Here is a 16,649-nt window from a genome sequence, read left to right on the forward strand (position 1 = left end):
GATCCTAAGTATCAGGACAAAAAAAGTCTTATATTAAAATAGGTTCAAAAGTGTATAATAAAATATAATCTACCAATTCTAGGTTTTCCAATTTGAGTGCATATAAGAGAGTTCTACTCGTTTTTAAATTAAGACACAGCCTTCTGAGCCCAGCTCAGGTCCAGTGAGTTTCTTCTCTCTGGAGATGAATACAGCCATTTGTTCTGTGCTCATGAAGAGACTGATTCAGGTTATATTTCCAGGAAACTGAGAAACATTTTTGTGATTATAAGCTCTAATGACTGCTTCCTATGTCAAATTATTCATATTCCAAGTCCTTAATCACTCATATTCCAAGTCAGTATTTGTCACTGCATACACTTCTGTTTTGTTAAGATGTTATTGGTAGTTATTGTAGGGCATATGTTCATTTTGAGACAGAGTCTGCTTTAAAGTAAGGACCAAGTACTTGCTGTATTTTTACCATTCACATTACTGATATTTAAAAAAACAATGTTCTTGGCATTACAGCATAAATTTGTTTAAAAATAGTTATGGTTCTCATGATCATAAAATGTACTTCTAGGTCATTTTTGTATACGGTGCTGACTAGTTCTGATTGCTGTAACAAAGACAAGACTGCAAAGTAAATTTGTAATCCGTTTTTGTAATAACAATAATTTTAAATGACACTAGGCATTCCACTGAAAAGAACTCTTCTACAATGTAATATGTCAGGCTTGATTATTCTAATAGTTTAAGTTGGACATTATTCACATTATTTTATTTTTCTTGTATCTATATTGGAGTTTGAACTCAGAGTTGCACTTGCTAGTAAAGTGCTATATCCTTGAACAAGCTTCATGGACCATGAACAGTGAGGGATGAGTGATTACATCTTATGAAAATTGGGAACCATCTTTAACTTACCTAGTATCACATAACCGAGATGTAAAAACTTTTCAACTTTCTATTATTTTACATATGATTAAGACTTAAGTGTGGTGATAGGTGTGTTGGCCCTGGAATTGGAGGAGTTGCTGGCCTGAGAGGATCCTGCACTGTAGAGTGCACATATGCACAAGTTCCTGGGAGGACGGGCAGAGCCAGCACTAGACTGCCTTGGGCTGAGCTACAGGCCCTGCTGTGAGCTGATACTCTAATATAAGTCCCACAAACCTTGTGCGTCTCATGAGCCATATGAACCAATATTTTTTAGCCTAGCCTCCCACAGGTATGTGTGTGTGTATGTATCTCTCTCTCTCTCTCTATATATATATGTATATATATATATATATATATATATATATATATATATATATATATATATTTGTAAAGATACTGTCCAGAGGGGTTACAGTTACCACACAGGTACAGGTATATTGACTCCCTATGTGACCTCTTGCAGACAAAAATAACTCTAACTGGCCTTTAAAAATGTGCAGTTTTAAGAAATGTACTCATTATCTTGCCCATGTAATTTTAACTCCTCTGTACAGTATTTTCACAATAAAAATGTGCAGTTTATTTATTTTACTTTTTTAAAATTAAAAATCCCCTCAAAGATTTTTAGCCTATTTTTAGAAACAATTTCTACATTGCTTTAATACATTTAAAAATACTTTTTATCTTTTTCATTTACTAAGAAGGCATGTGACCATATTCACCATAATCTTAAATTAAATCAAGTTTGTATGTTTCCAAGATTTTCTTCTACACTAAAAGTATGATTATCCATATAGTGGCAAGTAATGATATTTTCAATATATGTAAGTTTCTCTTTATGTTCATATTGTTATAACTTTGGTTTTTATTAGACCTTTCCCTTACTTCTCTTACTACATAATTCATCATAGTTATACATCCCCTCTCCAGGGAACCCAAGACCATATCTTTGCAAATAAGATAAAATAGATTGTACTAACCAATCTTTCTAAAAAAAACAGCCTGTAGGTTTTGATTTTGTTTTCTCTGTAAGATGATCAGAATAATATCTTTGTCTTGCAAAGTTATCAATTGAGGCTTAAAAAAAAGCATGGAAAAAAGTTTAGGGTGAGATTATTAAGTAGCAGTTGTGAGGCTACTGCTGGAGCTGGTGAGGGTGTTTTTCCTGGAAGATTCGTTTCCAAATAGACTTGTCAATTAGTCAACCTGATTAGTTTTCTGAAAACCTATGTCCTGACCCTGTTCATTTACTGCTATGGAATGATGCTTCTGATCAGATGGCTATTACCTGTAAATGTCAAATTTCCTTTAGCCTTCTGAAAATGCAAACATTATCATGAATCTCAGTGCTAGGTTATCACTTAAGTAATTTTTTCTGACTATTTTCACCAAGCATGACTGTTATTAAAACCACTTTAAGAATAGGCAAAGCAAAAGAGATAGTTTCAGTAACTTGACCTTTGGTTAATGGAAAACTCAATTGGAAAATTGGTTTCAAACCTGGAAATCTGGTTCTTACAACCTAAGCTTTCAGCACCTTGTAAGGATTGTTACCCAGCTGATCAGTGTCACTTGCCAAGCACCCATGATCTTTGACATGAGCCAGCAGATAGACTGACAGGAATACCTGGACAGCTGTGGTCCAGAAACAGAGACGTCTGTGTGTGCAATCACCAGGTAAGCATTGAAAGCAATGGTCTTTCATCAAAGGTCTCAAGGCTGAGAGGACCAGGTGATCCCCTGCCACTCCCCACCCGCACTTTTGGCATATTCTGAGCAAAGCTGTGTTCCATTTCCTAATCTATTTAAAGAAATAATCACTTGAGGATAGTGCTTAATAATGTTTAACCAGAGAGTTTAAAATCTAGAGTAAGATAGAAACTTCTGACATCACTACTCAAAACTTAGTGAATAAAAGGATTAGTTAACTAGCCCGGTACCAGTGGCTCACACAACTATAACCAGGTACTCAAGAGATCTGAGTAAAGTGAGAACTGGAGGTGTGGCTCAAGTGGTAGAGTGCTAGCCTTGAACACAACAGCTATGAGATAGTTCTCAGTTCCTTAATTCGAGTCCTGGTATCTCCCCTCCCCCGCAACCACCACACACAGTTAGTAAATAGAAAAAAACTGAACCGAGACATAATCTGTAAATGGTCATTGCTGATGCCAAAGAAGTATTTCAACAGCAAATTTGGAATAAACTCTCAAATGTAAAAGCTCAGTTATTTTTTCCCCTATCATAAAGGACCATTCATAGGACATACAAGGATATTCATAGGACCAGATTTAGAAGGCTTAATAGATACGTGCATATGATCGTATAAAATAATGTTTTTTGCAAAACAAACCCCCAAAACAGAAACAAGAAAGGCTTTTTGTTGTTAAAAAAAGAAAAAGTGAAACTCCTTAACAAAAATTGCAATACATATATTTTAAACCAACAGTAGTTGCCTTGATCTGACAGGAAAAAAACTATAAGAAATTGTAAAAAGTGTATAAAATGAAGCTAAAACAAAAACTTAAATTTTCCTTGGACGTGATTTTATAGTGGAAAAAAATATTTGCAAGTAACTGATAAATGAAAACACTTGTAATGAAACTTAGCAATGAACAGGTCCAGAAAGAGCTTGGCTAACTGAAAAATGAATGCTTTTAGTTTTGTCTTACATTCTCTTCAGTCCCCATTTTGCCCCATCTCTCCCATTCTTGAACTGTTTTCTTTAATTTTTTTTCTGCCTCTCCCCACCCATGGTTTCCAAGCATTTTATTTTTTTTTCATTTTATTTTATTTTTTTGTGAACATACTGTACAGAGGGGTTACAATTACATGGGCAGGATAATGCGAACATTTCTTATCAAGCATTGCTTTGTTTACCCTTCACACCCCCTCCCAGCCTCCCCCCCAATCCCTCCAAGCATTTTCATGACACTTAACTTCTGAATGAACTCTTCCTCACTTCTCAGAGAATTCCATTAGCAGTAACCTTAGGAAATGAAATTCTGGTGCTAGCTATACTGATGTCTTCATATGAAGATGAGATAATGAAGGCTTTGAGAGTCTATAAATGGGCTGGGTGCTGGTAGCTCATGCCAGGAATTCTAGCTATTCAGAGGGCCAAGCTGTGATGATTGTCATTCCATGCCACACAGAGAAGAAAAGTCTGTGAAACCTTTATTTCCAATTAACCAAATTAATTACTCATTTAACCAATCAATCCCAAACCCAGGAAGTGGAGGTTTGGCATAAAAGATAGCATACCACTCTTGAGCATAAAAGCCTAGCAAGACAAGGTGGCTCTAAATTCAAACCTAAGTACCAGCACACAGGTGTGTATGCATGGGTGTGTATGCATGAGTGTACTTGCCACACACACACACACACACAAATCTATAAACATTTTGAATGTGTAAGAGATGGTAATATCCCCCTGAAAGAGAAGGCTGTTTTTTGATACAAAGACTTAAGTCACCAGAAGAGAAAGAAAGACTTCTGGATGTTCTATGTGCTCTTTTCAGGACTCGTTGTCGTGCTCCTCCTGGCCCACATCTCCAGGTCTGCGGTGGGAGAAGCGGTGGTGTGATCTGCGGCTCATCCCTTTGCTGCACTCCAGGTTCTCCCAGTACGTGTCTGGGACCGACCTCAGTCGGTGAGTCCATGCTTGGGGATCTGACTCCTGCTGATTGAAAGACATGCTCAGATTCATACCTGAACACCATAGATCTCTATAGTCTAGGTTTTAACATATTTCCAAACAGAGAATGAATTGCCTGACAATAGTCTAATTCAACAAACAGAGAATTAATTGCATGACAATAATCTAATTCAACAAAACATTTACAAGTCTGGTTGCCTTCTTGACTTTTCTGTTTACTGTTGTCATGATTCAGTATGTCTCAAAATACAACTTCATTGGATTTCTCCTTGTGTTAATTATAGTAAAGAAGTTGCATAGCTTATTATCTACTTTATTAATTATTTTGTGATGCTGGGGGATGAAACTCTATGCCTGTGCACAGCAGTTAAATAATTGCTTTATCCTTGAGCTACAGACTCAATGTTGTGTAGCTTAGCTTTAAGTTATTCAGATATTAATATCTTTTAAAATAAATGAATGCTTGTGATTGAAGGTATTTTAAAATGAATGCTTATGGTTGAAAGATATTTTACTCTTTCAGTTAGTTTTGCTAAAGTTTCATTTTTGTTTTTTCTAAAGTACTTCATTAAATATTAAATCAAAGATATGCTTTTCTTTCTTGTTTCTGTTTCTTTGAATTCCTTAATTTGGATATTTGTTCTTATACTTTTCTGAGAGAGAAATGTCAGGGACTAGGAAGTTTTCTGCAAAGGCCTGAATACTGTCTGTTTCTAGCTTTGCTGGGCAAGCTGGGATGAGAACTGACATGCAAGTGGAAGACCAGTTTTGTTCACTTTGCTGAAGCCTGGGGTAGGGGTCCAGAGGGAAGGGCACTGATCCTGTTGGGTTTTGGCCACATTAGGAGACAAATATTATGGCTAAAAGAGACTCTGATTTAACTGCTGTATTTCCAAGTCTTAAACTAGCAGATGACAGGCTTTGCTTGGAGTTTTTCTTGTTTTGCCATTGGCCTTTTGTATGGGGCTGGATTCTTCTGGAACATCCTACCAAGGATATGTGACAGGAAATAATGAAATCCAGAAGACTCAGCATTCTGTTAGTCAATGCCTAGGTCCCATAGCAACCGGTCATATCTCTCCCCCTTGCTAGCCCTTTTAGGTAGAAGCATTTTAGTTGCTTTAGGAGCACCTTGAAAGGATGGGGTTACTCTTTCTTGGCCAGGGTTGGAAATCCACAAGAGTTGATATTTATGTCTTTTCACTCGCTTAATGAAATTTCCTAAATTGTGAGCCACTGACAATTTAAAAGTGTACTGCAAGATTTCAAAAGATTTGAGGATTTTCTAATCACTGCTTGTATTATTGTTTTCTATAAAACTTCATTTTGGATGTTTCCAATGCTTTGGTATTTGCTGAGGTTTGATTTGACCCAGCATGTGAATAATTTGGACATATGTTCTATTTTGCACTAACAAAGGATTGCTTTTATTAGTTTTAATGCAGTGGTCCACAATAGTTCAGTGAGGTCATGTGTGTTTATTAGGGGTTCTGACCCAGTATATTTTTTTTAATAAAATTTCTGTCAGTGTATTGTGTCACATATTGAGATGGCTGTTAAATATTTCATTATGAAAATTGACTTTTATATTCCTTCTTTTAGTTTGTTGATAACTTCTCTGTGTATTTATTTCTGTTATTAGACACAAGGAAGTTTTAGAATTTTTGTAACTTTCTTTATCCTGATAAAATATCCTGTTTATTGTCTCTAAGAATGTTTTATCTCTATTATTCTAAATAGATAACTAGATTTTGTTGATTAATAATTGCTGATACAGTTTGCTAGCTATTTCTTTCAACTTGCCATAGACCTCTAGAAAAAATATCTTTTCTGAGTTTCATATGTTACACAACTACCCTTTTTTTGTTTTTAATCCAAAATAACGTTAGTCTTTCAATTAGATTAGTCAGATACCTTTTAGGGTGATTATTGTTATCCTTGGGATGGTATCTATTCTCCTATTTGTCTATGCAACACATTTGTTTTTAATGATTTAATTTTTTTAGAGATAATTGCAGATTTACTTACAGTTGTAATTAAAATACATGGAAACACTGTGTTAATTAATTAATAATTAATTAAGTATTAATATCTTGCAAAATATCTTGCAAAAGTGAAGTATGTTAGCTGGTCGCTGGTGGCTCATGCTTGTAATCCTAACTACTCAGGAGGCTGAGATCTGAGGGTCACAGTTCAAAGTCAGACGGGGCAGGAACTTCATTGAGACTCTTATCTCCAATAAACCACTCAGAAACCTGGAAGTGGTGCTGTGGCTCAAGTGGTAGACCGCTAAGCCTTGAGCTGAAGACCACAGGGACAGCTCCCAGGCCCAGAATTAAAAAATAAAAAAAAACAACACTGAAGTATATTATCTCAACCTCAAATTTGATATTGATAAAGTCCATTTTCCAAAGACATTTTACATGTAAAATCCATGTGTTTGCATGTGTGCTCAGTTTTATGTACTCTATCACATGTATATATTTCTGTGTATACCAATATAGCCAAATGTTTGCAACACCCCAAGTTCTCCTGTAACCATACTATTACAACAATAGTATCCCTCTTGCCCTGCTATCTGCACCCATCCTCTTACAACTACTAATCTGTTCTTTATCTCGGTCACTTTAATGTTTTGAGAACATTAGGCTAATATAATTCTATACCTTTTAGTCTTATTTGATTGGCATTTTTGTTTAGCATAATTCTCTAGAGACTCTTTCCAAAGACCTGCATTGCTCAATTGTTCATTCATTTTAAGAGTAGTATTTCATGGTATAGACGCACATTTCCACATTGATCATTTGAAGGACATCAAGTCTGGAGCTCTTCTAGCCCAAAGTCTTATGGATATAGGTGTAGAGTTTTTTTCCCCCCTTTGGATTATAATTACTGGATTATATTGTAGCATGTGTAATTCTTTAAAAATGGACTTATTGAGGGTGACTTTACAAACTTGATGTAATTTTAATCCCTCTATACATCACCTCTATAATAACAATAAATCAAATTTTTAAAAAAGAATGTACAAGTGTTCTAATTTCTTCAGCACTCTGTCAACACTTGGTTTTCTCACGATCTTCAGTTTAACATTCTAGTATGTAATGATATGTCATTGGGATCCTGACTTTTGTATTCTAGTTGAACATCTGCTTATCTACATTTTTTTTTGTCAGTCACTAGTATTTCTTCTTTCTTAAAATGTTAGCTTATGTCTTGTGCTCATTTTGTCTTTCCTTCCTTCCTTTCTTCCTTCTTTCCTTTCTTCCTTCCTTCCTTCCTTCCTTCCTTTCTTCCTTCCTTCCTTCCTTCCTTCCTTCCTTCCTTCCTTCCTTCCTTCCTTCCTTCCTTCCTTCCTTCCTTCCTTCTTCCTTTGTTGCTTCCTTTAGACCTTTACTGTTGTTTTAATTTTGTCTATCAGTCCACAAATACACAATTTATCAATATAACTAATTAGCACTTTCTCAGGAAATGCTAGAAATTTAGCACTCAATTTTTTGTGCCTCTCCTCTATTTGGGGATAATTTTGATATATTTTTATTAATACAAATGCTTTGATGTTTCAAGATATATTAATGCTTTCAAATAACTATTGATTCTAATATATCCTACCATTAATCTTTCTATTCTTTCATTCTAGTCCTTTAAAAATTATTTTAATGTCACAAATGCTATTTTCTAAGATGTGTATTTTTTTCAGTTTTTATGTGAAGGCATTGGGGTAAATTAATTACTACTCTAAAGGAATTGTTTGAATGAATCCAGATGACTCTTCACCTCTCTATTATTTTGGCACCTCTACACATCAACAGTGTTTAGCAAGTGAATTAATTACACTCAACATTATTATAGTCAGAAGCAATTATAGACATGGCACTATTCAAAATGGAATTCATGGCAATTCAGATTTAAGAGCTATTTTATTGTTCATTTATTCCCTAAATAAAGGTTGATTCAATGTCTGTAAATGGAAGGCATTTTGTTTGTCCCTTTCATGAAGAAGCTCACTGACTAATGGCAGTGGATTCTATGAGGGAAAAAAATGAATACGTAACTGATTAGTGATGACAAATACAGCAAAGTTAAAAAAAAATTTACCTTGGTCCTAAATCTATGATGTGCTGACCTCTGGAGGCTGTATTACTAACTACTGAATCCTCCTGTATTACTAACTACTGAGATCTTGTGGATTGAAGTTTGAAGCCAGCCTGGGCAGAAGAATCTGAAAAGACTTCATCTCCAGTTAATCTTCAGAAATCTAGGCATGTTTCAAGTGGTAGAGTGTCAGTCCTGAACAAGAAACCAAACAGGCAGTCTAAGTTTGAGACCCAGAGTTCAAACTCCAGTACTTCCAGAAAGAAGGAAAGAAAGAAAGACAGAAGGAAAGAAAGAAAGAAAGAAAGAAAGAAGGAAAGAAAGAAAGAAAGAAAGAAAGAAAGAAAGAAAGAAAGAAAGAAAGAAAGAAAGAAAGAAAGAAAGAAAGAAAGAAAGAAAGAAAAGAAGGAAGGAAAAGAAAGAAAGGAAGAAAAAGAAAGAAAGAAAGAAAGAAAGAAAGAAAGAAAGAAAGAAAGAAAGAAAGAAAGAAAGACCTAATATATTCTTTATTGGTGGTGTTCTCATAATTTTATGTTTGTGGTTTTTTTTAAATATTTACAACAAAGTTGTATTCTTATGTACATGTGAAATGACAAATTATAATATTTATTACTGGCAAAAAGTTTATGTTTACTATGTTATTTAAAAAACCCTGATTTTAGAAATAAATATCTGTTTTTTCTTTTCCTTTTTTATTTATAGTCTTTAAGTAGTTGTGTAAATGAAGTAATGCTTTTAAGGCCTGAACTTAGGGCATGGATGTTATTGCTTTGCATTTTTTGCTCCTCTGGTGCTTTACCACTTGACCCAAACTCAATTCTGTATTTTGCTGGTTAATTGGAGATAAGAATCCCATGGACTTTCCTTCCCAGGCTGGTTTTAAACTGTAATCTTCTGATTTCCAAATAGCTAAGATTTTTAAGCATAAGCCACCAGCCTCAGACCATATTTCTTAATTCTGAAGCAAATATGCTATAATATTAAATGATACTACAAAGTTCAGTATATTAAAATAGGAAGAGAGAAGATTTAAATATTTTCTTGTCTTTTACCTTTTTAACCTTTATTTTTCTCATGTGCAAAATAAGGCTATGAATACATTTGTTTATGGATATATTTAATATTATTATTAATATATTATTAATGTATACTTATAAAATTGGAAAAAATAGTGTTCATTTCTTGGGAGGCTTGTTCTGAGTCACACATGTGTTAGGAATGTTCTCTATCATAGTTACATTCCCAGCCCACATATTTACCTCTGTATCTGGTTCTTTAACATAATATATGGCTCTCAAGACCTTGCTTAGTACTTACTAAATGAGCAATAAAGAGGAATTATTTTATTCTTTAGTTGGCCAGAGTATTATCTACTTTATGCTTTGTAAACACCATAAAATCACAAGTATTTAAATGAAGTCTCTGTAAGTAATAGTCTTACTTTATTAAATTACAAACAAGATCCTTATATTTCTATTCAAGAATTCACATCCCTTTTGATCCAGGAGAGAAGGGATTTGAGAAGATTTTGTGGGTAAGGTTACTGTCTGGCCAGTGTGAGGGCTGGTGTCCATGAGTGCTTTCTATAGTGCCGTCATCTTGTTAAATAATAGAACCAGGTTTGAAGCTGGCTTATAATCAGCACTATATCTATGGCTGTTTTAAGAGTAATTTTTAGTGATTTATATTTTTGTGACTATGAGGAAGATGCAGAATTCATAAACATTTCAAGCATAAGAGAAGTGCAAAGCCAGAAAGAGAAAGGGCTATCTATGATACTGTAATGTCACCAAAGATCTTGAAAACAAGCTTTTAAGTAGAAAAAAGTGGTTGTTCATAACTCTTAAGGAAATTACTGAGGAAGCTAAGAAATAGTAATTACTGCTATGTGATAATGGAAAGAACAATTTTAGCAGCAAACTGAACTGAAATATTATCAGAAAGATATGGTAAAGATAGCGACACATGTATAAAGGACATTCTACTCATGAAGTATAGTGAAAGACAAAAAAGGAATTACAAATGGATGGCATGTCATAATCATAGTTACAGAATAAGAAGACATATTCACTAGGGAAGATGTTAATAATGAGAAACATCCAAATTTGTTTTTTGGGGGTTTTTTTTGGTCGTTGGGCTTGTACTGGGCTTGGGCATTGTCCCCGTGCTCTTCAGCTGAAGAGACTATGTGCTCGCTTGACCACTCTATGGCTTGAGCCATGGTGCCACTTCCGGTTTTCTATTGTATTATTGGAGATAAGAGTCTCACAGACTTTCCTGCCCAGGCTGGCTTTGAACCACGATCTTCAGATCTCAGCCTTCTAAATAGCTAGGATTATAGGCATGAGCCACTGACACCGGCTCAAATATTTATTTTTATAGTATAATCACCAAGCACGCCTCACCACCTCGTTCTATGACATATACTGTGTGATTGAGGAAGATAAAAGTGCAAGCGTCTCCTTTATTTTCACAGTTGTCCCTTGATATCTTTGGGCCACCAGCTCCAGGAACTGTCATGGGTATCCTAATCAATGGAAGCTCAAATCACTTACATAGTATGACTTAAAGTTTGTGTGGAATTTACAAATGTGATGGAACGTACTTCTGGACTCTTTACTTTTATAATGCATAATGTAAGTGCTATGAAATCAATGCTTTTTTATAGTCTTTAGGAATAATGACATGAAAAAATATATTTACCTGATCCACACAGACACAAATACTTTCCACCCACAGGTATGGAAAGTCCTTAGCATGGCTGTCACTGGAAATGTTCATACTTCCTTCAAACAATTTTAGATCAATTTTGCAACATTCTCCTAACTTGAGAAAATTAACTCTACCAATTTTCCTGTTGTTTTGTTAAATTTTTGATAGATTTATTTAAAAATACGATGTGGTATTTCTTGTAGCCAGAAAAAAATTGAGTACCTTGAGAGAATGATAGGCTAATCTTATCAGTTGAGCAGAAAAGCTCAAAATCTATGCACATATGACCATATAAGATGACATGTCCATTTATACATACAATGTATCTTGATCAGAGTCACTTCTAGCATCATTTTGCCTCCTCTTTCATTTTCCATTCCTAGTCTCATCAATAATTTTTGTTTCACTTTTGCTCTGTTCATTACTTTTTTCAAGGAAGACTGGTCTGTTAGGAAGAAAAGGTTATACATTTAATTCAATTGGAATTATTCAGAGTTGAAAATCACTATATAAGTCTGGGTGCTGGTAAGTCACATCTGCAATCCTAACTACTCTAGAGGATATTAATTGGAAGCCAGTCTAACAGAAATGTCCACCATTAACCACGAAAAATCAGAAATGGAAGTGTGAATCAGGTAGCATAGCCTTGAGCCAAAAAGCTAAGGGACAGTACCTATGCCCTGAATTCAAGTTGTAGTAGCAGAAGAAGAAAAAAATAGGGACAAGTAGAAATCCAGGTACTAGAAAATGCTAGGTTAAAAAAATTATAGACTGGAGTTCCGGGAAGATGGCGGAGGAGAAGCTGGAATCTGAACAAGCTCTTGCATAGAAAGCAGTTTCAGAGTTCCAGTGAAAAGTCCTAAGCCAGAGAATCACACCAAGTGTGCCATCACAGGACAGAGAGTTAGTCAAGGGAGGGGAAGCCAAGGAGACACAGCTGAGCGCGTGCCAGCAGCTGCCGCTGCGGTGGCAGGGTCGCGGCGGCAACCACCGCCGCAGGGTCATACCTGAGACACAGAGAGTCCGGGACGAAGGAGCCAGACGCAGCGGACGAGTGGATTCTACTCAACACCAGCAAGAACCAACAAGGAGCAGACATCTTCATCCTACAGTTTGCAGACCAGAGATGACCCAGGATCCAAGACTCGGTGTGAGTAGAAGCCCGACATCCTCACTCCTTCTCAGGGAGCAGAGGAGGGAAGGCCACCCCTCCTCCCCCAGCACCGGTGATCTCCATCTTGGATACCGACAAAGCTCGGAGGAGCGGCTAGCTCCAGCTCAGGCCTTGGAATAAAACAAGTCATTTAGCAGGTCACAAGAACTTAACGGCGAAGTGACCTCACAGACTCAGTTCCATCCAGGGAAAAGTCACCCAGCTCAGGCGACAGCCATTGGAGTGGCTCTCCTCACTGGGTAACCAGAGCCAGAGGCTGCCCCTCCCTCTAGCAGCCACCACAATCAATTGAAAAACAGAAACCCTGAGAATGGCTCCAGGCTGGGCGCTGTGAGTTTTTTCACAAAATAGCCCCAGGGAAAAGCTACTGTTTGTTGAAAGGCCTCAACTCTACCCAGAACCTAGCCTCATCACTGCATCCCCCTCTTTTGTGATTCTCAAAGCAGATCACCCTCCCAGTAAACTAACCTGGGAGGGGGATCTCAAAATCTTGGGTAAAGAGAACATTTTTCTGCCTGTTCCAACAAACTGACTTAAGAAACCAATCAAGCCACAGGACCTCAAACTGACCAGAGACTCCAACAAGAGGCTGGTTACAGACAAAAGGGAGATACAGGATTCTTCCTACCCCTCCCAAAAAAAAAAAAATTCAAAGAACTTTTTTTTCTTCTTCTTCTTCTTTTCTTTTTTTTTTTGTTTTTTTGTTACCTTATATATATAAAAAAAATTTTTCCTTTTCTAAAACTTTTATTAATCTTTAATTTTTGCCTCTTCTGAAAAAAATAATTGTTTTCCAGTAACTTTTTTTTTTCTCCTCTTATAATTTTTATTTGAGGAATACGTGAATGTGCATTTTCCTTTCTTTTCTTGTCTTCTTTCTCTTTTTCTTTCTTTCTTAATTATCTTTTTGTTTTTGTCTAGCTCTACTGAACTTCTGATCTTTTCTTCTCACTTTCCTATCCTTTCCACCTTTTCCTCTCTTTTGTTCTTCTTTATGTGACTTAACTCTTGTCCAGCACATCCTCAGATAAACCCGTAGTTAACAAGTAGACCCTATTCCCCATTGTGTACACACTTAATCCACAAATTTATTACTCAATTCAAACCCTCTGAGACTTAAATTCATTAATAGCAGTACTACCTCTTTATACCTATATAATATTTTAAGCATTTTTTTAAAGTTTTTCGCATCTCCTCTAGGTCCCTCCCTTTCTCTCAATATATTCACATTCCTCTCTAAATAGATGGTCTTTTAATCTCTATAATAACATTAATTTTTACGCTTATATTTTTTTTCTGGTCTCTTTTCATTCCCCTTTCCCTTTCTTCTTTTTCCTCTCTCTCTCTACTTGCATCCTACACAACCTATTTCCTGCATTGTGATTAGGACATAGTTAACTCTTCCTGTGCCTCCCCACACCAATCTATTCCTATTTTTTACCCACATCTCTCCCTAACCCTAATAATTTCTGGTTTTCCAAATTCTTCTCTGCGGTTCGAAGTCCTTTAACATATAGTTATTTGATGTCGAATAGATGTATCTGTTGAACTAGATTGTATCTGTAGACTATTGACTGTACAAATGCAAACTTTGGTTGATGGTTGCCTTAAGATAGTGTTCTAGCACAAAACTGGTGCTATCTTCATCTCAAATGGGCAGAGTAAGATGGAAAAACACAAGAAAAATGGCAAATTCCGGTATCTCAATTCACAATCCTGATAAACAGGGGTTAGAACAGATAATGAATAATCCAGAGGAGAGATCCCAAATACCTCTACAAACACTACTGGCAAACATGATAAATGAGAAGTTTGACAACATACAAAGGACTCTGTATGAGCGTGATAGGGAGAGAGAGGAGGCATCCCAGAAGTTTATACAGGAATATCATAAGCGTGAGGAAGCTACTCAAAAACTGATACAGGATTTGCGTGGACAACTTGAGAATACTCAAAGAGAAAGAGAGGAATGGCGTGAGCAGGCTGAGAACACTCAAAGAGAACTGCAGGAATCCCACGAACGGGAGGAAGCTAATCAAAGAGTAATACAGGAATTGAGAGACCAGGTAGAGAACACACAAAGATCACTAAAGGCATTCATGGAATCCATTAACAAAGAGCTGAAGGAAGTCAGGGAGACCACAAAGGGAATGCTGAATGGAACCCAACAGAAGGAATGGGAGTCCAAAGAAACCATAACCAATCAACTAAGTGATTTGAGAACAAACACTGAACACCAAATTAAGGAAGTAAAGAAATTCATACAAAACCTAAAACAGAGCTTCAACAAAGAACTTGAAACCATCAAAGCTGACCAATTAGGAGGAAAAGAGATAAAAAACAAAGTAGAGAGTCTTGACAGGAGGTTAGACCATGCAGAAGACCGAATCTCAGGGATTGAAGACAGCCTAGATATTATAGAGAAAGAACATACAACCATCCAAGACAAGTCCAAGAAATATGATAGATCTATCCAACACCTGGAAGACACCATCAAAAGGCCTAATCTAAGGATAATGGGTGTAGAGGAGCACCTAGAAACAGAAGTTAATGGTCTAGGAAATTTGTTTAACAGGATCCTAGCAGAGAACTTCCCAAACATGCAAAAAGATAGGCCTATTCAGATACAAGAAGCTTTTAGAACCCCAAATAGAACAGACCAGAATAGGACATCCCACCGTCACATTATAATCCACACAGGATCAACTCAGAACAAGGAAAAGATCCTTAAAGCTGTCAAGGAGAAAAGGGTAATCATCTATAAAGGGAAACCAATTAGAATCACCTCAGATTTCTCAGCAGAGACAATCAAAGCAAGAAGAGCCTGGAATGATGTATGCCATGCCCTAAAAACAAACAACTATCAACCAAGAATACTGTACCCAGCTAAACTCTCCGTCATAACTGAAGGCCAAATAAAAACCTTCCATAGCAAAGAAAAATTGAAACAATACATCTCCACCAAATCAGCCCTACAAAAGATTCTTAAAGATGTCCTACACATAGAAAACCAACAAGACCGCAATAAAGGCCAAGAAACTGCACCCAAACTGAGAATCCAAGAACCATAGGAAGAACCCAGTTTTCGCAGCCCCCAAGAAGGTAGATAATATGGCAGGAACTCCCAAATACCTCTCAGACCTATCTCTTAACGTTAACGGACTGAACTCTCCAATTAAGCGACATAGACTGTCTAGTTGGATTAAAAACAAGCCCCTTCTATCTGCTGCCTGCAGGAGTCACATCTTGCCCGTAAAAACAAAAACATTTTCAATGTTAAAGGCTGGAACAAAATCTACCAAGCAAACGGACCGCATAAACAGGCGGGAGTTGCAATCCTAATATCAGGTAAAATAGACTTCAAATTAAAATTCGTGAGAAGAGATAAAGAAGGTCGCTACATACTAATTAAAGGATCTCTCCTTCAGGAGGATATTACAATTCTAAATATCTATTCGCCAAACAATGGAGCACCCAAATTTATCAAAGAAACACTACTTTCCCTCAAATCCCATATAGATCCAAAGACATTAATTGTTGGGGATTTTAACACACCACTCTCCCCACTAGATAGATCAACTCGGCAAAAACTCAACAGAGAAACCACAGATCTAAACAGCTGCATAAATCAACTAGACTTAACGGACATCTACCGAACATTTCACCCAGCAGCATCAGAATACACGTTTTTCTCAGCAGCACATGGAATGTTTTCTAAAATAGACCACATTTTAGGCCACAAAGCAGACTTGTCTAAATTCAGAAACATTGAAGTTATACCTTGCATTCTCTCTGACCACAAGGGAATAAAATTAGAACTCAACACCAAAAGCCACCAAAGAAAGTCCGGTATCACATGGAGGCTGAAGAACACACTGCTGAATCATGAGTGGGTCATGGAAGAGATTAGAAAGGAAATTAAAATGTTCATGCTATTCAACAAAAATGAACACACAAATTACCAGCTCCTCTGGGACACAGCAAAGGCAGTACTCAGAGGCAAGTTTATAGCTCTGAGCTCCTACATCAACAAATTGGAGAGATCTGAAACTAACAATTTAATGACACATCTAAACCTCCTTGAAAAAG

At 36.4% G+C, this 16,649-nt stretch overlaps 1 protein-coding gene across 1 annotated transcript in view; it reads left to right on the plus strand.

The window, feature by feature from the left end:
• The window catches only part of Sntg1 (syntrophin gamma 1), a 333,558-nt gene that overhangs the window by 112,404 nt on the left and 204,505 nt on the right, over positions 1-16,649 (plus strand). Inside the window, exon 9 of the mRNA XM_042687069.1 lies at positions 4,443-4,573. Coding sequence (XP_042543003.1) covers positions 4,443-4,573 — 131 coding nt within the window. The remainder of the gene's footprint in view (positions 1-4,442; positions 4,574-16,649) is intronic.

This window comes from Dipodomys spectabilis, unplaced genomic scaffold, assembly GCF_019054845.1.
Source record: "Dipodomys spectabilis isolate Male_0828 unplaced genomic scaffold, ASM1905484v1 ptg000099l, whole genome shotgun sequence".
In the NCBI taxonomy this organism is placed as follows: Eukaryota; Metazoa; Chordata; class Mammalia; order Rodentia; family Heteromyidae; genus Dipodomys; species Dipodomys spectabilis.